The sequence below is a fragment of the Euleptes europaea genome, chromosome 2 (genome assembly GCF_029931775.1).
Source record: "Euleptes europaea isolate rEulEur1 chromosome 2, rEulEur1.hap1, whole genome shotgun sequence".
Classification (NCBI taxonomy): Eukaryota; Metazoa; Chordata; class Lepidosauria; order Squamata; family Sphaerodactylidae; genus Euleptes; species Euleptes europaea.
In genome coordinates, this window is record NC_079313.1 from 38,864,436 (window position 1) to 38,890,288 (window position 25,853).

Here is a 25,853-nt window from a genome sequence, read left to right on the forward strand (position 1 = left end):
GTAGAATTTACTGGGGCCCAATAGGTGACTTGATACCACACAACTTGAATGGGCCACCTAGACCCGAATGCTTGATAATGTTTAACAACACCCACCCTATGAAAGCCAGTGTTATATAGCAGTTAGTTTCAGACCAGAGTAGTTAAAGGTAAAGTTAAAATATCAGATTTCGATGAAACATGGCATGATTTTATTTCATACAAGAATCAGAAAGGTATTCAGCATCTATCTAAGCCCTTCCTCAGATTATAAAAAGGAAAAAAATCCAAAATATATAAAGAATAATTTTTTAATCCCCAATGCCATTAATGAATTCCTCTCTTATTTGTAATTGTATGATAAATTGGAAAAAGTGTTGAATACTAAGTTCTCTGTCAATAATCTGATTCAACTTTATGTATTTTTTGTTTTTCTTGTTATATTGCTTCTATGTTTGTTTTTAAAGGTTTTTTATTGCTGACACTGTCCTTCAGTGTTACTCCTCTGAAGAAGCCTGCCACAGCTGCTGGCGAAACGTCAGGAAAGAAAATACCAAGACCATGGTTACACAGCCCGGATAACCTACAAGAACCAATGAACTCTGACCGTGAAAGCCTTCGACAATATTTTTTATTGCTGTTTGTTTGGGTGGTGGTTTTCTGTTTAAAAATTAATTTAAAAATGTTTAAAAAACAGTTTAAGACTAGGACCTCAAATCCCCCTTCTGCCCTAGAAACTAGGTGACCCTGAGCCAGTTACACATTCTCTGCCTCACAGGCAGGGCTAAGATTGACCATTAAGAGCACCTGGAGACCTCCTGGTGGGGCAATGGCTCTCTCACCTGGGCCAGCCAGCCCTCTGACAGAAGGGCTGGGCCTGACCCACCCAAGCATTGTACAAGGAGAGGCACAGCCTAGTCAGCCTGAGGCCAGGTAGGGGAGACAGAGCTCAACCCACTAGGGCTGTCAATTCGGTTCGTCCCGAACCGAAAAACAGCCAAATTCCCCCTGATTCAGCGGTTTTTAGTTCGGATGGAACCAAACTCAAAAAAGGCGGGAAAACGGGGAGCCGAATTCAGCGAGTTAGGGGTGTTTGGTGAATAAATTCGGCAAATTCGGGGTTCGGTGCAGCAGCATAACCGTCAGTTAGTAAGCAGCATTCTCCCGCGGCCAATCAGTGACCAAGCTGGGTATTCTTCTGGCCAATCAGTCGCGATTGAGTGCATGAGCCCAGCTGCTGCGCTGCCCGAGGAGAGAAAGAGAGAGTATCTGTTTGTGTGAGCGAGAAATCCCCCGGGGGGGGGGCGTGTGCACATTCGAGCCATTCTGTGGCTGCAGGGGGCGCATTTTTGGCGGTAGAGCCCCCAAACTTTCAGCATAGCTTCAGAGGACCCTTCTTGCAAGAACCCCCAAGTTTTGTACAGATTGGATTGGGGGGGATGAAACATGGGCCCCGGAAGGGGTCCCCCCTTAATATGCATTTTTATTCCATTTACAGCACACATTCGCACCATTCCGTGGCTGCAGGGGGAGCATATTTTGGGGTAGAGCCCCCAAACTTTCAGCATAGCTTCAGAGGACCCTTCTTGCAAGAACCCCCAAGTTTTGTAAAGATTGGATCGGGGGGGCGAAATATGGGGCCAGGAAGGGGTCCCTCCCACCCTTAATGTGCATCTCTGACAATGGGGGTTAGCAATTAGCACAGCTTGCCTCCCACGCCCAAAACTCCCAGCCCCGACAAACAGCTGAGCTGCGGGGAGCAAGGGAGGGGTAGGTGCGAAGAAGATGGAACAGAAGACATCCACAGTAAGACCCATTTTGGGGCTTTTCTCTATAATTTTTCTCCTGTGTATGTGTGTGTGTGGGGGAAGCAGAGTCTGTGTGTGTGTGGGGAGGGAGCAGTTTCTGTGGGTGTGGGGGGGAAGCCCATTCTGCCTGGGGTGTGTGTGCCCCCTCGAGTCTCTCTCTCCCTGGTTTGAGGGGGGGCTTCAGTTGTGTGTCCTCAGGTTTTCCCTCATTCATTAGATCGGTTAGGTCTATTTTGATGCTTGCTCAAAACTGGTTTTCAAATTATGACTTAAAGAACGCATTTTCCTGGTTCGAGTCCCATGCAAAAGGGGAAATTCCACCCCCTCCTGCTCCTTATGCTTAGCTAGCGTGCCTCTGTCCCTTTCCATGGTTTGCAAATTCCCAGGCATCACGTGTTGCTTTGCATGGTTGCAAATGTGTTGCTTTGCATGGTTTGAATGGTTGCAAATGTGTTGCTTTGCAAACTTTTTCGCACTTGCACCACCCTTGCTCCCCCCCCAGCTCAGCTGTTTGTCGGGGCTGGGAGCTTCGAGTGTGGGCGGCAAGTTCTGCTAATTGCAAACCCCCATTGTCAGAGATGCACATTAAGGAGTGGGGACCCCTTTCGGGGCCCATATCTCAGCCCCCCCTGACCCAATCTTAACAAAACTTGGGGGTTCTTCCAAGAAGGGTCCCCTCAAGCTACGCTGAAAGTTTGGGACCTCTACCCCCAAAATGCCCCCCCCCGGAGACACAGAAAGGCACGATTGTGTTTTTAATGGCTTAATTTGGCCGAATTTTCCTGAACTCCGGATCTCATGCCAAATTGCACGGACCCAAAGCGGGGGAGTTCGGACTTCGGCATTTCCCAAATAAAAATTGGCCGAATTTTGCCGAATCCGAATTTTACCAATTTTTTTTTAACCGCCCTACAACCCAACGGAGCCCCAAGCCAGAGGTGAGGTGGGGGAGGTGGTGGTGGCTGGCTCAACCCACTTGAGGCAAGGCAGACACTGGTGCATGGCCCAGTCAAAACCCACGCAAAGCAGACACTGGTGCCCAGACTTCCCAAGTCCTGCAAAAGCAGCACTGGCCACTTGGTTAGGTAGGCTGCCTCTTCCTCTCTCCTTCCATTCCCCCTGGGAAGGAGAGGCAGGGATAGACAGGGGCAGGGCCTTTTCTTCTCTCCCTCTCTTCCTTTGGGGGTGGGGCCAGGGTGGGTTGGGGAAAAGACCATTTCCAAGGGTTTTTTACTTCCCATCTGCCCCTGTTCATAGGTTTGTTCTGAGGATACAATGGAGGAGAGGAGAAGGAAGTAAGGTGCTTTAAGCCCCCATTGTGGAGTAAGGTGGACTATAGAAGAGGTAAATAAATAATACATATAGCTGAAAATGCAGAGGCAGATAAAAGGTAGATGGGTGGATGAGAAGGATGGAAAGAAGCAGAGAAGGATGAGGATATGAGGGTTGCCAAGTGGGGGGAAAGTGGAAATATTGTGGGTAAGCTGAGACAGAAAAAAGTGAATGCCCTTTGTCAGTTCTTGCAAGTTCACATCATGCAATGGGCCTGCCTTGGGAACCAGCGTTGCACAACTGGGACATCAGTTTCCTTGGTAGAAGGTGTCTGGGGTAGGGTAGGGCGGAAAACTTAAGATTGGAAGAAGGTTGGCTGGTGGATGGGAAGGAGAGGAGGCAGGGAAGGGGAGGGGCTATGGGGGCTTTCAAGGAAGGGAAAGAGGAAAGAGTGGGGAATGGTGTTCCCATGTGATTATATATATATATTGTATACTTATATACCCACTTTTCTCCCCAATGAGGTCCCAAAGCAGCTGACAACATTGTTTCCCCCCCCCTCCATTTTATCTTCACAACACACTGTTGTGTGCGTGAGACTCAGAGATTGGCCCAAGGTCACCCCAGCAAGCTTGAACAACAGAGACCAAATCTGGGTCTCCTGGAACCTATCACAACACTCTAACCACTCCTCTGTGCTGGTTCTCACAAGCAAACCAACAGTAGAACTTCAGACCTGGTTAAAGCAGTGTGGCAACTGAATGTTCACAAAAGGAATGAAGGAATGAGAATATTTTTCTTGTTCTTGAAATTTGAACTCAGTAATGGAGAGTAAAGATAAGGAAATGAAAGATGCAACTCACTGCACATATAACTGTGCATACATTTGACAAATTAAAAAGAATGAAATAATGGGATGAGTCATAGAATCATAGAGTTGGAAGGGACCACCAGGGTATCTAGTCCAAACCCCTGCCCAATGCAGGACATTCACAACTACCTCTCCCCCCCACACACACCCAGTGACCAGAAGATGGCCAAGATGCCTTCCCTCTCATCATCTGCCTAAGGTCACAGAATCAGCATTGCTGACAGATGGCCATCTAACCTCTTCTTAAAAACCTCCAGGGAAGGAGAGCTTACCACCTCCCGAGGAAGCCTGTTCCACTGAGGAACTGCTCTGTTAGAAAATTCTTCCTAATGTCAAGACGGAAACTGTTTTGATTTAATTTCAACCCGTTGGTTCTAGTGCTTTGGGTAATTTGACAAACCAGAATGGAATTCGGAACTCCCAAATCATGGAGAAATTATGAGCAGTTTGGTAGAAATTATGAGCAGTTTGCATTCCCAATGAGAATATTCCCGCTTAAGTAAAAAAAAAAAACATCTACAGAATTTTGAGAGATGCATACAGAGTTCTGATAAGACTGCTTTTACACACCCTACAATCTTTTGTAAATACATGTATACGAACCCATAAATCATGAGGTTGGAGTCAAGGATGCCCTTACACTAATAAAGTACTGCCCATCAGTTCATGAAATAATCCTTCAGATTTCACCTTTGATTTCAACCACTGTATTTTGGGGTAAAAGAGTAACTTGTGGAGAGCATTCCTTTGTCTTTGGATGGGTCCTTTAATAAACATTTTCTTCCTATTGTCTTCTAACCAAATGTCTAGAGGAAACTTTTCAATGAATCAAAGACATTCAGAAGTATAACACTGTCATAACAGGGAAAGCTTTCCTGAGGTTTGGTCACATCGTCTAGCTTTTGGATTATTTTTACAGTTTGCAAAGAATGAAGCAAAGGCAGCCTCACTTTTCTTCCTTCTGTTCCCATTCTTGCTCAGACAGGCTATTTATGCATTAGTCGACCTTTTTAGCCATTAGGACCATCTTGCTCCAGAAGTTAATTAACACAAGTGCCATAATTTAATACAGTTAATGCTACTTGATGCCCTTTAATGTACCTTCCATTAGTGATATTATTGTAGTATTATTCTGTAAATTAAAACGAGATCAAGATGAAGAGAGGCTCTCTTTAATTAAGGTAGTGGCACACTGAACTCGTCTGTTATTCACCCGAGAAAATCACCCTGATTTAGTGAAGCAGGCCATCCGTAAGTCAGAATTAGTTTATGTGGATTATTAGGTTTCTCGAATAATAGCAGCACAATGGGGTTGCTGAAATTGCTAACAGCCTCGTTTCCCCCCCCCCATTATCTTAATAAACATACAATGAAAGGTAGCAAATGGAAGTTGAATAAATAAGTGGTAATAGAAGGGCTTGAGTGTATATCATGAGAATGCAGGGCTTCATCTCTGGCACAATATACATTAAACTCATTTCACAGCAAAATGCAGCCAAACGAGAAAACAAACTGTATATTAAAGACAGATCTCCTGGCTTTAATGCCCCAGAAAGGATTTTGTTTAAACATTTAGTGCCAGAGCTTCCAGACCAAAATCTTCTGCTGTATTTTTGACATCCTCAAAGGACATAGAAAGCAAATAGAGTAATTTAGAAGTGATCTATTTTGTTCCTGGGTTGTCTGATTACTGCTTGACCTTCAGCTAAATATTGCAGTACAAAGGCTTCTGCAGATATGTACTATAATGAATTTCAAATTCATTTAATTAAACTGGTGTTTAACCATAAACATAGATTCAATCCATCCCATTTGCCTTTTCTGCCTTTCACTTTGTGGATCTTTGTTTAGTGCCTCAGACACTTTTCTGCTATGTCAGGTTCTTTTAAGTTATGGCTTCATTTTAGTCAAACTGAACTTTCACCCACTTCTGTAAACACAAGCAAGCCTAGTACACTAGCCATGGTTTGTTGCTTTAAACCTTTTAAAGAACCCATGTACAGGGGAAAAAAACATAGTTCACTTTGCACTAGCTATGCCATAGCTTCCACACATAGTTTAAGCCAGGATTTCATATCCTGGCTTATGGCCAATCCTTGAATGATGCATTAGTTAGTCAGATATTAAAATTATCACAAAGATGAACAAGATGCTGACAAGGATAACCAAAATATTTAAGGGGGTTGGAGCACCTTTAGTATGAGGAAAGGTAAACTCATTTGGGGCTCTTTAGCCTTTGAAAGAAGACCATGGAAAAATAAGTAGATGAAAAGAATGTTATGCCTCTGACGTAACACTAGAATTTTGGACTTATCAGTAAAACTGACTGGTAGTAGGTACAGGACAGAAAAAATAGCATACAATGGAACAAGCCAATGGTAAGAACCATGGCGCCACCCTCTACACTGCTGAGTGACCTCAGCTCACTGTTCTGCTGCTTCTCTCAAAAGCAGGAGCCTTAGCGCTCTTGCTCTTATGTTGGGATGCTGGAACACCCACCAGTTCAACTCACAACATGTTCTCTGGTTGTGAACAGAGACCTGGTTTTTCAACAGTCAATTTGGTAGTTTGTCAATCGGTTCATCAGGGTTTGGCAGGTTGGTTCACTGCATCTTTACTAACCATGTGGTCCACTGAAACTGGTTTTTTGCACATGTGCATTCTCACACAGCCTGAGTTCTACTACACTGCCATCCTTGATGCGTAAGTGCTGTGCTAATTGTTTAAACAGGCAATTAAATCATTCATTTAAGCACTCAGAAATCATATAAAGCAGTCATCAATGAAGGCTGTGTTCCAATAAAATCCTATCCTTTGGTGTTCATCTACACAGTCCTTAAAGATAAGGTAAAGGCCCCCTGTGCAAGCACCAGGTCATTCCTGACCCGGGTGTTGTCACATCCTGATGTTTACTAGGCAGACTTTGTTTATGGGGTAGTTTGCCAGGGCCTTCCCCAGTCATCTTCCCTTTACCCCCAGCAAGCTGGGTACTCATTTTACCGAGGCTGAGTCAACCTTGAGCAGGCTACCTGAAACCAACTTCCGGCTACCTGAAACCAATTTAAACATACCCAAAAGAGACCTTTGATCTTTACTGTAAATTCCTACCATATCTGTAAACTCCTCACCAAATCTGAAATAATGTCCTCAGAGAGTAAGAAGAGGCATGACTCAAGTTTTGATCTAAATATCCATGAACTGCACCCCTTTGATGGGGAGACAGTAGGTGAAATACACAAAGAATATGAGACAATATTACCACCAGGTACCATAAAAGATATCTCCAAATAACATTACCATTCATTAGCAAAACAATAGCTGTGCATTTAAATAACAATTATGAATCTAATGGCATTTTACCAGTGTTTTGACATTTTACATTAATAACTGCTAATATGTGTTAGAGAAAGGGCATGAGGAATGTTAACTACTACAACATACAGTTGGCCTTTTTTACAATTTGAATTATTTCATTTCAATGAGAACACAATTTCATTGTGAGACTGTGTTGATAAGTTCAGACCCATCTTGCTTCCTGCCTTATGTTTTCTATGCTAAGTGATAAAAAGATAAGCATTTGTACTAAACTGAATTTATTTAACTGTATTTTGAATATGGTGTTAACATCCACAAAGGAAACACACTGTCTTGTATTTTGAACAAGTCAAAGGAGGACTTCAGTGGGGTGTATGTGTTCTTTTTTACACATATCTACAGCTTGATCCTAGAGACAAGCTTTGGCTATGGGACTGCACCAAGTGAGTTTGGGTTCCTTCAGCTGGAGCAGCATCTCATCCCTGGAGTAGGATAGCTCTGCTCCTTGCCAGGAAAACCTGTCTCCTGACCCTTAATACATACAGCCTGAAAGTGTTGCACACCTACATCAGTTGCCAAGGCTGTAAGAAATTCAAAAGATTTGTAGGATGCTGGACAACAGAGCTGTAAGAGATGCTTTTGCTCATTGCTCCTATGGCAGAGGGGTGCAAGTGTTTGTACCATAGTACCTATCCAAACAGGTAATGGCAGAGGGCATCTATATGGCACCAAAATGCTACAGAACATAGTGACCCAATTCAGAAGATTTTCCAAATCATCATTTTGAAGATCAGAAACCATGGCTTTGATACCATAGTAAATTATCCCTGTTGTGCTCAGCCTCCTTTTCAGTTGCTGTTTTAGTGTTAACCATAGTTAACCATGTTCAGATTTGCTAACTATGGTTAGTGTTGTCCTTCCAAACGAGAATTGGAAATCCAGTTCAGCTACGTTTCTCAGTGCTGGTTTGGAGGACAAGTGCAAATCCTTGTTTATCGCTTACGATATCACGGCAATCTACGGCAGTGTGAAAACATAATTTGGAATGGAAAGTATTCAAGGTTTGGAAATAAAACAAACTATGCTTGCCCACAGCTTGTTTCTAGTTTACCAAAACACATGGTTTGAGGACTGTTAGAACTGAACAAGTGTGTGGGTAATGAATGGCTGGGTACCAGTACTACTGCAAGGATATTAGTTGTGTCCTAGCACAGGAACTGCAGTTCCAGTACTATATTATATTCTCTCTGGTATTAGTGTTTAGGAATGGCCCATGAGACAACCAAGTCATATATTATGACTGAAGGCTATCAATAGATAGGAGCTTAATCATAAAATTCAGTTATCTTTCGCTGACAACTGCTCTTACTGGATACTCTGTATCCTTCTAATATGCTGAGCCCTTTTTTTGTTTGTATTTATTCAGCTATCAATACTGCATTAAGATCTCATTAACTTCTTAAAATTTAAAAATGACCAGGGATCCACACTTTATTTTTTTTTTAAAGAAATTACAGGTAACAGGATAAAGTAAAGCCATAAACAGCCAACAGGTGATCCTATTCACTTTTTCTTGTCCCAGTCCCATTCATCAAAGAGACACTAATGCAGACCCTCTCAAAACTAAGGGTTTTAGTGATAAATTGTGAAGAGCTGTGCTGGTCTATGACTGTTTTTAATAAAGATTGATTGATTAAAGGGGGGGGAGTTAGCGTGAGCAAAAGTACCCATGCATAAATGACCGACAACACTCTGTCTGATCCTACTGAGAGAAACATTCTACCATTTGACAACCATTTTTCCTTTTTCATCCCCCTTCTTTTTTTTGGAGTGTGTTGAACATGATGTACATTTCCCTTTCAAATGTTGGAGTGACTGTTTCTCCCCCACTCTGGGAAAAACCCCTGGTGAATTGGCTAGTCACCACCTCTTTATTTCTTGATAATGGCTGAAGTCCTACTGGCTCTGGATAAGGCTCACATAAACCAGCATGTGTCGGTGACCAAACAGACTGTTAAGCTAAATCACAAACTTCTAGCCTTGTGATTGCCTCAGAAGAATAAATGATTCCACAAACACGGTCAATAAAAAACTAAGCAAGCCACAGGAGCTTGATTGGCTATGTTTCTGCAGATATCTACCCCAAACCAGAAGACACCTGGATGGTAAAGACATGTGCTGGACTAATTGGTTTACAAATGACTTTCTAAAAACAAGCACTAATTGGTTTACAAATGACTTTCTAAAAACTGGATGAATTTCAAATTCCAGCAGAAACTACCATTTTCATCAGGGATAGGGAAGAGGAAAATTGGGGTAATCTTCAAGCAAAGAAATTAATACATATATGTTTTACATGTACTTACCTTCCAACTACTTTTATATCTGAGATTGCATAAAAGTATCGGGTCAGATGATCAGTATCTACATATATTTCCCCAGTTGCTGGCCTGAGCAGTCTTATCCTCAAGTCTGTGACAGTAAAGAAATCTCTTAGGTTCTTGGTTGTGTCAAGCTGGCCATACAAGGAAGCCATATTATGAAGTCGGGGCCCAGCGAAAAATGCAAATCTATCCTTAATCTCAAAATGGATGATTTTACTGTTTGACATGTACCCCGTAGAATATTCTTCTGTGCAAATGATTTCAAGGACTGTGTGTTGGGATAAATCCCTCACTGTTTTTGGTTCCATATTGAAAGCGTTTAAACAGTCTGTAGCATAATATTGGTAGGGCTGCCATGTTCGACCATAGTCAAGCGATTTCTCTAGGATCATTTGGTCTGGACGGCTGGATTCAAAGGTGATTACTATGTTGTCTGTTAGTTCGATAGTTTTGTTCCAAGAGAGAGTTATATTAACCTGGAGAGGCTTTGGGTAATCTTTCCATGTAGTAGACTGCCAAAAGGTATAAGGATGCCTTCCTTCAACATCAAACATCAGTTCAGGCGGATGTGCCAGTTCATCTATGGCTGCATCACATTCATTGCACATATAGGGGTTCCCCTGTAAACGAATGAGAAAAAAGAGATGTAAGACATATGGTCATTAGGTGCAAAAGATTTTGGTAGTTTTAAATCAATTTCATATGCCATAGTAACTGATAAGAGGACAAAGGGTTATCCATCAAAGAAAAATAAATGGGGTGTTTCTGAAACTAGTCTTCTTCATCATAATGGGAATAAGAAGACTGGTGTAATTATCAAACAATTACTCATGAACTTTACAGTAAAGTGACACAATCCCTCAGCTCAAATGTACATATATACATGTCAAACATGTTAATTCAGCTAATAAATACATATTCATCTAAGATGGGATTGGAAAGCATGTGTAATTTGTTTTAATGTGATGGACTTCATAAATGATCTGACATCGTTTCAATCTTGGATTTTGTAACTTTTCATTATTTCTTCCACATACCAGTTTGGTAATAAAATAATAATATTATTATTGTTATTATTAAATATTCTTATAGGCAGGGAACAATTCCTGTTGGCACCAGAGTTTAGGACTCACAATAATGGGTTTAAATTATGGGCGGAAAGGTACTGGCTGGATATTAGGGGGGAAAATTTACAGTAAGAGTTGTTAAACAGTAGAATCAGCTTCCTAGGCAGATGGTGAGCTCCCCCTCACTGGCAGTGTTTAAGCAGAGGCTCGACAAACACTTGTCAGGGATGCTCTAGGCTGATCCTGCATTAAGCAGGGGGTTGGGCTAGATGTCTTGTATGGCCCCTTCCAACTCTGATTCTATGACAACGATGACAACAATGACAACTGCTACTACTACTACTTTTCCCTTCGGCTGATCTTCAAAATTCCAAAAGTGCCCACAGGTTCAACAAGTTGGGGACCACTGGGTGTAGACCTTCTCACACCTGCTGCTCTAGTATCCCATGGATCTTGTTGGCACATAAGAAAGTTTGAGTGCATTAGCAAGTTTGTGGGGTTCCCTTGCAAGCTGGCCATAGTCTCTGCCCAGCTTGTCACCAATTGAGTTAGTATTTAGTTGCAGCAGCATGACTGGATTTAAGCTTGCCAGTGGATTTAAGCTTGCCAGTCACTGAACTTGTGTATCAGTGATTTAGAAGTCTTGATTCATTCCCTTGTAATACTCACAGGACTTTGCAACAGCATTTTCAAGCTATCCTAGCCTCCCAATGTGATAGCCTTTTGGATCAGTGGCAGAGGTGGCAGCTCTCAAGTTAATGCATCAAAAGGTCAAGAGGAGAATAATTCACTTTCCCCTCACCACAGACAGAAAAAAACCTCAGTAAAAGCTGCCCGTTTATTGGCAAGATTATATATAAACACGTAGTTCATATCTCCAGCTACCTCCTCGGCAGCTCTCCAGATGGAGTGGCTGTCATCACCTACCTACCTAATCAAGTGGTGGATTATCTTGTCCTGATAAATTGGAGCCAACATCTACTGCAGGAAAGAAAATGTCTGACATGAAGTACTTCACTAGCCTTTAGCTAATAGGTGAGCAGATGTCTGGATCAAGCCCCTGAGCGTGCAGTGAGTTGCACAACTGAATGATTTGTGGTGAGCAGTGTAAATGTCTTTAAAGAAAGACATCGCTAAACAGAGGCACACATTAAGCATGATATATTTGAGGCCAGGGGACAAAAGGGAAACTGAGAGGCTATAATGGGTATTGTTTGAGAGAACACACATACTATATATGGCTGATTTGGACATGTTTTCCCTAAAAGGGGCTGTTTTTATGAACTGAGCTCTTGAACAATGTTTTTTCATTTAAGAGAGAGAGAGAGAGATTCCTGGCTTTGCTGTCCTGCATTGTTCTAAAACAAATCAGAGCCACTGAGCCGTTAGACACTCATTCATTGTTCTTGGGGGTTTGTGACTTGATTACTGGCAACTTATTCAAGGTAAATAAACTATTTTCTCTTTTTCAGACCCCACTGAGACGAGCATTAACATTTGCTAAGCATCCAACTGTGTGGGAAGGTTTATTTAAGCAAAAAAGAAAAGAGAAAAACAAAACAAAGCATGAGAGCTCTTGTAAACAAATCAGGCTTTTTTAAAACTAAACAATAGAAAGGCAGTTTTAAAGTGACAAACAACACATGTAATATATAGCCTCAGATATAATGCCTGAAGGAGTTGCAGAACTGAATTTGGGGCTGCCAAGGCCAATATCACCACTGGGTGCACATCACTTGGGTCGCAGTTACAACCCTGCCAAAGCCTACCAATGTGCCTGACTTGCAAATTGAAACCCATAAGGCTCAAGGACGGGCTATGTTTCCCCAAAAGATCCTTAATGGATCTTTAAAAAATATATCATTGTTTAAATGCGGCTGCGGCATGGAGCTGCTAATTTGATTGTGGAAACCAGCATCTTTGAGATGTTTTAAACTCTTTCCCCTTATTTTCCCATTCTTAATCATGCCCTTAAGTTGATATTTACTCTGCAGGGGAGTGGGGGTGGGGCAGGTGCCTTTATCAAGGCTGCATTCTCCCACCTCATGAGCACATGGCAGCTGAACTGTGGGGAGAGAAACCACAATTTAGGTCTGCAAAAATTATGCATAGGGGAAATGGCTAAACATGCTTAACCTTCTGCTGCTTCCCTGGTCAAATGAGCAACAATATACCCCAACAAGTACAATTAGTTTAAAAAACAAAACAGAGAGATTGGTTATGGATCTCCTAGCATAACATGTTTGTGCAGGACTGTGCTCTGCATTTCTTTACAAATACTTTAAGGGCTGTTTTAAGTGGGTAGCAGTACTAGTCTGCAGCAATAGAACAAAATTCCAACCCAGGAACACCTTAAAGACCAACAAAATTTTCCACGGTATGAGCTTTGATGTGTCAAAGCTTACTTTCTCAGATACCTTCATTTCATTTCATTTCATTAACCTTTATTGTCATACCAAAAGACAGATAAAACAACAACAATATACCTCCAAAGGGCAATACATATAAGTTACAAGTCAGGTTAATATAACTTTTCTTGTTCTATAAGAACTCCTGTAAGAAATTCAGCCACGGTAGCCGTAATTTTTCTCAGATACCTTACACATAGTCTAAGAGCTGTGTATATTCCATAATAAAACACACACAAAACTAAATTCTGTACCCTGATAATCCAATGTTTGTGCCACGAACAGAATGCTATTAGTTATACAAACTTCATAATATACTCTCATATTGCATAATTTATTTGGTAAAATTTTAGTATTTTACATAATTTATTCTGTTTTTTCCTACTTATGAAGAGTGTAAGGAGCTATGTAGGATACTGCAACTCCTCCTCCACACCATATTCAACCATTTTTGAAGCATCTGAGATTTTAGTAGGCGTTGACAACACATTTCCAAAAATATCTTTGCATCCATGAGGGCTACATACGTAAGTGCTATCAAGTCACAGATGACTTAAACAATCCCAGCAAGAGGCTTTCAAAGCAAAAGAGAAGCAGAGGTGGTTTGTCATTGCCTTCCTCTGCAGAGTCTTCCTTGGTGGTCTCCCATCCAAGTATTGACCCTCCTTAGCTTCTGAGATCTGACAACATCAGGGTATACCATACTGCCTTCCATCTATGAAAGCTAAGATTCTCAGGGGATTATGCACTTTGTACTGTTGCAGAATTGCCTGATTACTGTATGAACAATGACTGGCAGCTGAATGTGTGAAAAACAATAGGTTGGATACAGTCACCTTTCCCACTCAGTCTCACCTAATTCCCCTCCTTTGAACAGTCCTCATCCTATGTGGCTTTTGCCCATGATGGTCTCATGACCCTCAAGCCTAGCCTTTTTGGTGGTGTCCTCCCTTTTTCACCAGTGAAAAAACTATCTGGATCCAACCCAATGCAAGATATGAGAAAATAGAAACACTGTATACATGGTGGGACATACATCTGCAGTGGCTGTTTCACAAGAGTCACTTGATATTGTCAGAAAGTCAAAAAGTGATAAACTTAGAATCATAAAGTTGGAAGGGACCACCAGGGTCATCTAGTCCAACCCCCTGCACTATGCAGAAAATTCACAACTACCTCCTCCCCCACACATCCCTAGTGACCCAAACTCCATGCCCAGAAGATGCCCAAGATGCCCTCCCTCTCATCATCTGCCTAAGGTCATAGAATCAGCATTGCTGATAGATGGCCATCTAGCCTCTGTTTAAAAACCTCCAGAGAAGGAGAGCTTACCATCTCCAAGGAAACCTGTTTCACTGAGCTCTGTTAGAAAATTCTTCCTAATGTCTACATAGAAACTATTTGATTTAATTTTAACCCATTGGTTCTGGTCTGACCTTCTGGGGCAACAGAAAACAACTCAGCACCATCCTCTATATGACAGCCCTTCAAGTACTTGAACATGGTTATCATATCACCGCAGTCTTCTCCTCTTCGGACTAAACATACCTAGCTCCTTCAACGTTTCCTCATAGGACTTGGTCCCCAGACCCCTCACCATCTTTGTTCCCCTCCTCTGGACACATTCCAGCTTGTCTACATCCTTCTTAAATTGTGGTGCCCAAAACTGAACACAATACTCTAGGTGAGGTCTAACCAGAGCAAAGCGATACCATCACTTCGCGTGATCTGGACACTTCTGTTGATACAGCCCAAGATCACATTTGCCTTTTAAGCTACCACACCACACAGCTGACTCATGTTCAGTGTTTGGTCTGCTAAGACCCCACGATCCTTTTAGCGCACACTACTGCTAAGACAAGTCTCCCCCCATTCTATAATTATGCATTTGATTTTTCCTGCCTAAATGCAGAACTTTGTTGAAGTGCATTTTATTAGTTTTAGCCCAATTCTCCAGCCTGTCAAGATCATCCTGTATCCTGGCATCCCCGCTATTCCTTTATCCAAATCATTTATAAAGATGTTGAACAACACAGGGACCAGGACAGATCCCTTAGGCACTCCACTAGTCACTCCTCTCCAAGTGGATGAGGAACCATTAACAAGCACTCTTTGGATGCAATCTGTCAACCAGATACAGATCCACCTAACAGTAATCCACCTAGCAGCTTATCAATTCATTCTCTCCCCCCCACCCTATCCTCACAACAACAATCTCTCAGGTTAGGTTAAGAGACTGTGATGAACCCAAGGACACACATATCCTAGTCCAGTGATGGCGAACCTTTTAGAGACCGAGTGCCCAAACTGCAACCGAAAACCCACTTATTTATCACCGAGTGCCAATGCGGCAATTTAACCTGAATACCACCCCCAGAGGGGGCCCAGAGGGAGAGGCTAGGGTTGCCAAGTTCCTCTTCGCCATGAGTGGGAGGTTTTTGGGGTGGCGCCTGAGGAGGGCAGGGTTTGGGGAAGGACTTCAGTGCCATAGAGTCCAATTGCCCGCCGCCAGCAAGGGAGGGGAAGGAGGCGCCCCAGAGCCTCCGCCTGACTTCCCACCCCGCGGCTCACCAGCCACCAGCCCTGCCACAGCGCCCTTCGTCTGTGCACGGGGCTGGGCCCCCCCAGCCGCCTCCCACGTGCCCGGGTGAGCAGCAGCAGGAGGAGGATCCCCCGCCTGGCCGGGCCTCGCCGCCACCGCCTCCACCCACGCCTTTCAGAGTGGAGCTCCGGCGGAAAGGAGGCCCGTCTGGCGCAGAGGGAAGGAAGGAGGGAGGGAGCCCAGCCTAGCTCAGCGCCCCTCTCTGCCTGCCTGCCTTGCCCAGACCCCTAAGCCCCAAACCCGGAGGGGATCTCCCACCCGGCCTGCCTGCCCCAAGGGGGGATGCGGCGAGAGGCGAGCGAGGTAGGGCAGAGGGCGCCTCCTTTGCGCCCACCGGCCAGCCACGCCCCTCCGCCTGAACAGGCCCAGAGGGTGCCGGAGAAGCCGCCGGCCATGCCGAGTGTGGGCGCCCGGCTTCTGTTCCCTGCTCTCCCACCCGCCTGGCCGGCCGCGCACGCTCCTTCCAGCGGCGGCAATGGCGGTGGCTTCTGTGGGAGAGTCCGGGGGCCACTGCCAGTGATGTCGGAGGTTCCCCACCCCTGGGCTACAGCCTCCCCCATCCGGGGCAGGGCAGAGCCGGAAAGGCCAGCGGCTTGAAGGAACCGCGCGTGCCGGCAGAGAGGGCTACGCGTGCCGGAAGTGGCACACGTGCCATAGGTTCGCCAACACGGTCCTAGTCAGATACTAACCACTGCACCATCCTGGCCATGATGATCAATTGGCTATTTTTAAGAATTATCAGGCCAAAGTTCCATCTCACCTAGTGATGTTTTATTTCTCTAAAAAAGAATAAGAAAACACACCCAGCTCATTCTAGCTGCCAATGGTCAGTCTGTACAGCCTGAGGAGTTTGCATGTTTTCCAGAAGTCAGAGACCTTTTCCAGAAAGTCATCTCAAAAGCCTTGAGATCCCAACTGAAAATAATTCCAGCCACAGTTTAAAAATCTCTTGCTTCCCAAAACAGTTCTGTGTATTTGGCGAGTCTAGTATTTGCAGCTGATGGGGTTAAATACTCTCCCATCCACTGTGTGGAGAGAAAAATTTCATTATGGAGGGTTCTGTTGCACATCTAGGTGTCAGAATAATTCCCTGCCTAATTAATTCCGCCCTTTTCTATCCTGTATAATTACTTCTATATTTCTTTCCACTTCTGACCTTAGGGCTTCAAAGCTTTTCAATTACCCCCACTGTATGATCCCTGTCTTCAATAATGGTCACTACAAGGGGACTCACAAGACACATGTATATGTCAACTGCAAGAAAAAAATCTTTTCTGGGGGGGACTAGCTTCCACTAAGAGACAAATAATCAGCCTTTGCGTTCAGTATCACCAATTCAGCAGAAGTACTACGATATTCTGTCCACATGTAATTTATGCTTCTTTGCTTTTAAAATTTGTTTATATGAGGGGGAAATGATGCTTCAATGTTAGAGAAGGAATTGTACATGAGGTTGCCAGCCTGCAGGTGGTGGCTGGAGATCTCCCACTATTGTAACCAGGGTTGCCAGCTCCAGGTTGGAAAATGCCTAGAGATTTTTGGGTTGAAGCCTGAGGAGAGTGGGGTTTTGAGAGGGGAGGTACTTCAATGGGATATAATGCCCTAGAGTTCACCTTCTAGAGCGGCCATTTTCTCCAGGTGAACTGATCTCTGTCATCTGGAGATCAATTGTAATAGTGGGAGATCTCCAGCCACCACTTGGGGGTTGGCAACCCAAATAGCAACTGGTCTCCAATAGCAACCCAAATAGCAACTGACAGAGATCAGTTCACCTGGAGAAAATGACTGCTTTGGAAAGCGGACTCTATGGAATTATAACCAATAACCCCATCCTCCTCAGGCTCCACCCCCAAAATCTCCAGGTATTTCCTAACTTAGAGCTGTCAACCCTAACTGTACAGCTTCAAAGAACTGAGGCCACAATTCAACCAAAGCTAAGCTCAAGTCCTATTGATTCAAATAAAGAATTAAACATCTGCTTAAATCTCCCCCATTGTAATATGGGGCCAAAATATTCATAACTGTACCAAAAAATTGGAAAAAAAAGATCCACAGAAATGGTGGAAATTCTGTGAGAGGGTAGCTCACTTAAGGAACATTCAGTTTCTAGAATGAATGAAAACCAGTTTTAAGAAAATAGAATATGATGGAGAATCACAATAAGTGATGTCTCAGTTACTATTCAGTTAGTATTCCTGGTACTGCATGGGATGTCAGGGGCTATTTCCACTATATGGAAGCTGTGAAATCAAGGCAATGGGTCCATGCTAGGGGGTTAAGAAGGAGTTGGGGGATGATTCAGGTGAACTACAGGGAGAACAGCAGCTTAAACTTGAAAGTGGTAAGTCGTTGTGTCTACCCCCAAGAAAGAGGAGCATTTCCTATGTAGGAAGGAAATAGCCTACTTGTGAGCAAGGATCTACTTGTGAGTAAGACCCTAATCATGTGAGGGAGAGTAACAGGAAATGAGCACCAGTTGGAGAGCTGCTATGAGAAGAGTCGTTTTTTCATACCCCGCTTTTCTCTACCTTTAAGGAGTCTCAAAGCAGCTTACAATCACCTTTCCTTCCCCTCCCCACAACAGACACCTTGTGAAGTAGGTGGGGCTGAGAGAGTTCTGAGACTAGCCCACGGTCGTGTGGAGGAGTGGGAAACAAACCTGATTCTCCAGATCAGAGTCCACTGCTCTTAACCACTATACCACAAGGAGAGGTGGAAGAATTTCATGATTACAGAAAACCATTGAGAAGTGTCAACTGTTTTTAACAGAAGCCTAAGACTGGGGAAGGCACTGGCAAACCACCCCATAAACAAAGTATGCCTAGAAAACGCCGGGATGTGACCTCCCCGCATGGGTCAGGAATGACCCGGTGCCTGCACAGGGGAAGAGATTGGGGGAATGTCAATTTGTTTTCAAGCCTAGAGAAACTGGTCAGGGCTGGCCAGAATAAAGTTTCTGCCAAGGGTTGGAGAAGCATCTCCATGTTGGCATACTTTAGTCCAAAAAGAACTGACTATAGCAATAAATGTATTGGGAGGGGGAAATCTTATGATCTTAACATCAAAACATTGTAGCATAGAGCGGAAAAAATAAATCTGATATACACACAAGAGAAGCTCTTTCTTCAGGAAACATACCCAGATTGCTCACACAAATGAGTAAACTGCTTATTTCTTTCCACTTTCCAAACTTAGCCCTTCAAACCCTTTCAATTACTTGCAGGGAAACTTAAAAGCCCTTGAAGAACCATCCAACCTTAAAATGTCGATGGATTCTGAACATGTATATATTTATATACATAAACATAATGTAACGTAGAAAAACATCATTTTGAAAAGAGAAATATTGATTGTGTAGCTGGCAGATTCCACACTTTCAAGTGTAATGGAGAAAATCGCCACCTCATAAAAAGTAATTATCGAAACAATCAGGGCAGGACTCAGCCAAAGGAAGGTGTTCTTTGTTACATCATTTAGGCTGGATCACATCCTTGTTTGCCATTTTCCCACATGCCTATTGAACAGCATTGCTCTTTTAAATTTGGTTTCAATGAAATGCTGAAGAAACAGCACACATTAGAAGAAGAAGAGTTGGTTTTTATATGCCGACTTTCTCTGCCACTTAAGGAAGAATCAAACCAATACAATCACCTTCCTTCCCCTCCCCACAACAGACCCCCTGTGAGGTAGGTGGGGCTGAAAGGTAAGTTTATTACATGTGACATTAATATTTTGTACAAAGCACTTTTTAAATCAGTGTAAATACATTCAGGAACTCAAGCACAAAAGCTTGGCTTTTGTCTTTAAAGACAGCACTAAGTGTTGCCAAATCTGCATGGATCTATACATTTTGAATTTCTGTAAATGTGCACTCTACAGAGGGAAATCAGAATTAACAAAATAACACCTTGACTTGAAATTTTAGCTACCTCTCTGCTTCAAAATCTATCAACGTATGGCTTGTTTGGGTAAGTGTTAACTTGTATGCTAGCTTCTCCTTGGCAAAAAAGCAGCTTTATTCAGACGTCAGGGATATCAAACCATAGAAAATCAAAGCTACTGAACAGCGAGTTACAGACATTTATATTAAGCTGCTCTGACAGTTAGCTTTGGTTTCCTAGAGCACACCCAAGAAACCCCGATTGCAGATCTGTTGTGATGCTTCATGTTAAAACTAAAGCTACTCAGACAGGTCCCCAGATGCTGGCAGATAACATGTTTTATGAAATAGAATGGACAACCTAAACTGGACAGTACTGTGTCTCCTTAAAGTACTGTCTGCTCCCTAAGAGCAGAACAAGCAGTACCTGCTAAAGAATATCAACCAGCTAGATTGGAAGGAAGAGGCTGACCTTTCTGCATGGTCTTTAAGCAGGTAAGATAAATCCCCAGGAGCTCAGCCTCCGCATGCTACACTCTGCTCACCTTGACTTAAGTAATATTCAGAATAAAGGGCAAAGGGGGTTGGCAAGAATTGATGAGGAGCAGAGTATAGCCTGAGAGAATGGGAAGGAAGAATGCCTGGGATGGGGGCACAATGGGATCCATGCACAAGCTAAGAGGCACTTCCCCTTTGTCCAGGAAATGCCCTGATAATGCATAAGGATGGTGTTGCACTTTGTCCAGTGTATTGTGTGTGAGTCGCAATTCTAGGCAAGCGAGCACAGAAAATAACACTATTGAGCTCAGACTTCAGCATTCTAATAATCTCTTATTTTTGTGAAGTCTCAGAAGCTAGGCAGGGACGGACCTGGTTAATACTTGGATGGGAGACCACGGTCACTATGCAAAGAAAAGCAATGACAAACCACCTCTATTAGTCTCTTGCCTTGAAAACCCTACTGGGTCACCATAAGTCGGCTGCGACTTACGCACTTTTACACACAAGTCTTTAGCGGCTGTACTTTGATAGGAGTAAGGTGGCAACCGTTTAAAGTCAAGTAGAGTCCTAAAGGCTTACATACTCCTGCACATGTGCACTGCAACAAGCTAGAAACCACAGCATTGCCATGTGTTGGGATTCTTGAGAACTCCAGCTTGATTTGGGTCCATTTCAAACTGGAATTGGATAATCTGAGGTTTAGTCTGAAATGTGACTGTTGTTTACACGTAAATTCCCCAATGTGATTTTTAAAAAGTCCAGTTTCATTGTAGGCAGAGCAAGACTAACGTAAATGACAGCTTTGTCCTTTCCTTGAATGAATTTACCACAATCATTTCAGCGACACAACATTATTGAAATTGTTGTGTAAGCAAATCACTCTAAATGAGCTTCCTGCTTAAATGACTCCTGATAAAGCAAAAGAAATCAATACAGGCATTCTATTTGGTACCATAGTGCTTAAATGCTGTTTTAGGGAGTGAATGATTAGATGATTATTGAAGGAAAATAATGAGATAGTTGTAGGCAGAAACTAGACAAATTTTAATAGGTGCCAATGGAAGACATTTTTGGAATTTTAGGAAGAGAGGGAAATATTTAAAATTACCACAAAGAATCCTTACAGGGGGGAAAAACAGAGCTCAGTGTCTTTCTGAGAAGTGCTTAATAGGCTGTATAGAACCATCATGCTGTATAAGTGAATTATGTCTCTGTACCTATTATGTTTTATGTCCAAGAAGGTTAGCATAACATAGATTCTCCCCCTCCTCACAATAATGAAGCTGGTTAGGCTGAGAGAGACTGACTGGTCCAAAGTCTCCCAAAGAACTTAATGGCTGGGCGGGGCACTGAAACAGGTCTCCTCAATCCAATTCCCTAATCACTACACCACACTATCTCATGCAGTATCTGTGGTCCTTCCTGTTCATTGCAACTTCCTACCCTTTTGGCTTTGAGCAGTATAGCAGCAGCAGCTTTCTCAAATAATGAAATAATGAAATCTCAATGGCATTAAGAATTAGCACTATTCCTCAGCATGTTTTCTAAGGGGACGATCACATAAGCCACTCTGAGGATAGGATGATAATAATGTGATTTCACAACAACGGAGGGGAAAACACAAATGGACTTCTAGGAAAATTAGAAGTGTAATGGAGAGAATGGGAGAATTGCAGATTGTTGCCTGGAACTATCATGGAACCATCACTGTGCATATGGCATTTTGTCTTGAGTTGACTGGTATGTTCAAAGAAGATGCACAATTCTGCACTTTTTGGAAACTTGAACGCTGGTAATCACGTTTCAATGACTTTCAGCATTTGCTGGAGCACTTGTAAGTTTTTAGACTTAATCTGGGACTGTCATGTCAATTTTTGCAAGTCATTGTCAACACTTACCAACTTTCAGATGCTGAGTGAACAGCAGAGACAGTACAGAGATTACAAAGATTCAGTGTACAACGTAAGGACATGATGATAATACAAAAAATGTTCTTAAATTGTTTAACTACTGCCCCCATTACAAAAGATATCATTTTGGGGCACAAAGCTGAATAAAAAATGTTAGCATTCCTTGCTGAGCAGTCTTTTGGAGTTCTAGAACAGTGTCATAGACAGAGGAGTGCAGGCTGATAGAGGGTCTGTGCATCTTATGATCCCTCAGAGAAACCAATAAACAGGAATCTTGTGGCAGCTGAATGGAGTTCACTTGCCATGCAATGTGTCCTGCTGGATGCACACGGCAAGAATGTCCTTGGATTGTTCCTCCCTTGTCTCACTCTTTTTACCCCAAGTTCCCAAAATTGAACACATGGCTACTGCCCTACCACAGCATTCCCACAACTGGTCAGGGTAGAAAGCATGGTGCGTTTTGCCCCGCCTGTAATGTGGGATATTTGGGGAGTGGTCATTTTTGTCACCACTTTGTGATTGGCCTAGGCTGGTTGGAGACTGACCTAAATGTTGGGGGTTTCCTGGTTGCTATTTTTCATCCTTTAAAAAAATTATTTTTAGGCTTACCAGTATGTCGGTATACTATCGCATCAGCAAAAAAAAAAGTGTATCCCCCCCACCGGATAGAATCCACCCCCTAGATGGTTTGAAAAAGCAGAGGAAATGGCACCCATCAAGGAAAAGCAACATCCAATATCACGCAAATAACAAATCTCACATCCCTGCAGCTTGCTGCCCATCATCTCCCCATTTGCACACCAAACCACAGATCCACACAGGAACATGTTTGCAATTTGTAAAAAGTGAACATAATGGTGTAATAGGTACACGGAACATATGTGCGTGTGTGTGTGGGGATATTGGATGAGTTTTGTGAGATTATTAAGTGCCCCAGCATGCGGGAACAGAAGGGGCGAGTATAGAGCACCAGGAAGGTTGTCTTTCTAATTCGGTGTCTCATTGGTATACTGGTATTCTGACACACACACACACACCCCTAAAAAGGAAAAACGAGGAATGGCAGACAATGGTGGCTAAGGCAGATATGTTTCATGGGTTGACTGGAAAGGAACTTGGGAGGAGGGGAAAGATGAAAGGAGGTATGTGGGGACTCAGGGGGATCATCCAGCGCACTGAAGCACACACAGGCAAACCCTTGAATTTGCTGTGAATCTGAAAGTAAAATTGGGAGAAAACTGGAATGGGAAAACACAGAGAAGTAGTGAAATGGAAATGAGTCGGCCCCACAGGCAGGAGAATGTCATTCCTTACGTCAACAGAGAATCACTACATTCTTGGGAGAAACGGAAGACAAAACAACCATGCATTATCAGCCAAAGTGTCTGCTTTTCCAGCCCTGAGTCAGCAACAACACCAAGAGCTTTACTGAGCCTCTGCCGGGCTGCTTAAGATCACCAACTGTTTAACTATTCTTTGCACCTGTACCTTTATCAGCAGCTCTGAAACATTATCAGCATTAGTAGATACTAATCCCATGCCCCCAAAAACCTTCATCTCTTGATCTCTGCAGAGCAAATTGCTGTTAAAGGCACAAGAGGAAGCCAGGGTCATTTTCTCCCTGCTCTGTTTGTTCTAAGCTGGCTGTAGTCCTATGTGCTGGTCATTACTTAACCTAGTAGTTAATCTAGCTACTCTGCAGTGTACCCAAGTACTAACAGCCCTTAAAAAAATTTTCCAGCCTGCCATAACATTTAACTATAATACTGACTTTCCAAAGGGTGATGAGGCAAAAAACTATAACATCATAATGTTATCAGCTGCAATGTGCTAATTAATAGCAATCCCAATCACTCCCAGAGGTACTGTGAAATAACACATATTCTTCAGAACATGGTGATACAGGCTGGGGAAGGGAGAACCAAAGCCCCAAGATTTTTCCATGCCAGATGTCAGCCAAGTATTTAGAGGGAGTTTCTGTTCAATTATTTAGACAACTTTTAACAGTTTAAATATTGTTTTAGAAAGAAATAAAGGCTTCCCTTTTGGTCCCGCTGAAGAACTGTTACTTGGACGTCTTTTCCTAGGATCTATTCATGGCTGCCTGCTGGTCACAAGATAATTAGCTTCAGTTGCTTATGCTAGAGTTTGTTAGATGTCACTCACTGGGGGAAAAATGTGCTTTGTTTTGACAAGGGAATGGCATTCTCCCCCTTGCATTCCTTTCCGCATTAGGAGAATTAAGGAGGATTATCACAGGGGCATTAAAACATGTAATCAATCCTTTCAACAAAGATTCTTTCAGTCTGCTTTACTGCCACCCAGATTCTAAACACACTTCCTGGGAAGTGAGTCTAATTGATTTCAATGGCACTTTATTTCCAAGCCATGGTTAATTTATGAAAAAAGGAGGTACTGGGATGTTGGCTTTCCTAGAAGCCACACCCTATATCCTCATCCCAGATATGTAGAGATGGGCAGTAATTACCCCAATGGTGATAGGGGGACTCTCTGCACATGTTCAGAGAGCATTTTCTTTAATACTAGCCACTGAATTTTTACTGCCCCGGTTACTTTCTTCTTGTGTCATGTGTTCCAGGTTGAGCCTTTCATGGTCCAAATTAAACATATATTGATTAAATTAAGCCCTATTTCTAAATAGTAAGGGCTCCTCGGACTGCATCCATAGCACTAGCAAATAAAACTGGTGCAATGACTGCTATACCCTTGCTAGGTTGCACCCTACAGCATTGCACTGCCACCATGATCTGGCCAGGAGTGCACTGAGTTGCACAAGTGAGTGCTGGTACTGTATTAATGCACAGAATTGCCAGCTGCAGTGGAAATGCATCAAATGGTGCTGTATAATACAGAACCAGGCAGAGAGGAGACATGAAAGGGCTGTAACAGTGGGGGGACTTTAGTCAATCGACCTATGCCATATCATGAAGCAGGCTTGTAAACTGTAATCTGTGTGGTTACTGGTGGTAAGTGGAAATTGTCTCCAGAGAATTAGGCAAAAAAGCTTTAGAAAAGTTGTTTTTCTTTCTTTCCTTTTCAAGACCATAATTGACTATCATTTATATGCGTATTAGCAGGCTTGTCTAAACTGTTTTCTGGACTAGTAACTGTTGTTTACTTGCTGCAGGATGTAATTTACCTCGACAAATTTGTTAACTTATTGTTAAACAGTGAAATCCACTTTATTTTAAAAATAATATAACTTTTAACAATCATTCCCCCGGCCAGTCACAGATGATTTATGGTCAGGGTTGCCAGGTCCCTCTTCGCCACCGGCAGGGGTTTTTGGGGGTGGAGCCTGAGGAGGGTGGGGCTTGTGAGGTGGAAGATCTTCAATGCCATGGAGTCCAATTGCCAAAGCGGCCATTTTCTCCAGGTGAACTGATCTCTACCGGCTGGAGATCAGTTGTAATAGCAGGAGATCTCCAGCTAGTACCTGGAAGTTCAGTACAGGAGCGAAGAATACTTATAAGTGCAAACAAATATTTATATGCTACAGTGTCTAATACAATACGCACTTCATAAATATACAAAAAGAACCATTCATACAGTTATAACACACATACACAAAATCATCTCTAGGATGGTGGTGAATGGAAAAAGTTCAATAGAAGGTGAAGTTTCTCTCAAGATATGCTCAACAGTCTTCTGTATTCATTCCATGCAGGTAAGCAGGTAAGTAGAGGTAATAAATATTAATTCAGGAGGAATAACTTCATAGAGGATACGGCCGTTTCAAATTCTTGACAATTTGAATTCTTTATCAGTCCTTCAAGCATTTTCCTCTTATATTGCACATCTTGGCTACACTTGTGAATGTTACCCTTCGTGGGAAT

At 42.9% G+C, this 25,853-nt stretch overlaps 1 protein-coding gene across 4 annotated transcripts in view; it reads right to left on the reverse strand.

The window, feature by feature from the left end:
• Positions 1-25,853, reverse strand: part of NTNG1 (netrin G1) — a 335,884-nt gene that overhangs the window by 196,643 nt on the left and 113,388 nt on the right. For all 4 annotated transcript variants that reach the window (XM_056844256.1, XM_056844253.1, XM_056844255.1 and 1 more), the window contains exon 2: positions 9,611-10,248. In XM_056844256.1, coding sequence (XP_056700234.1) covers positions 9,611-10,248 — 638 coding nt within the window. The remainder of the gene's footprint in view (positions 1-9,610; positions 10,249-25,853) is intronic.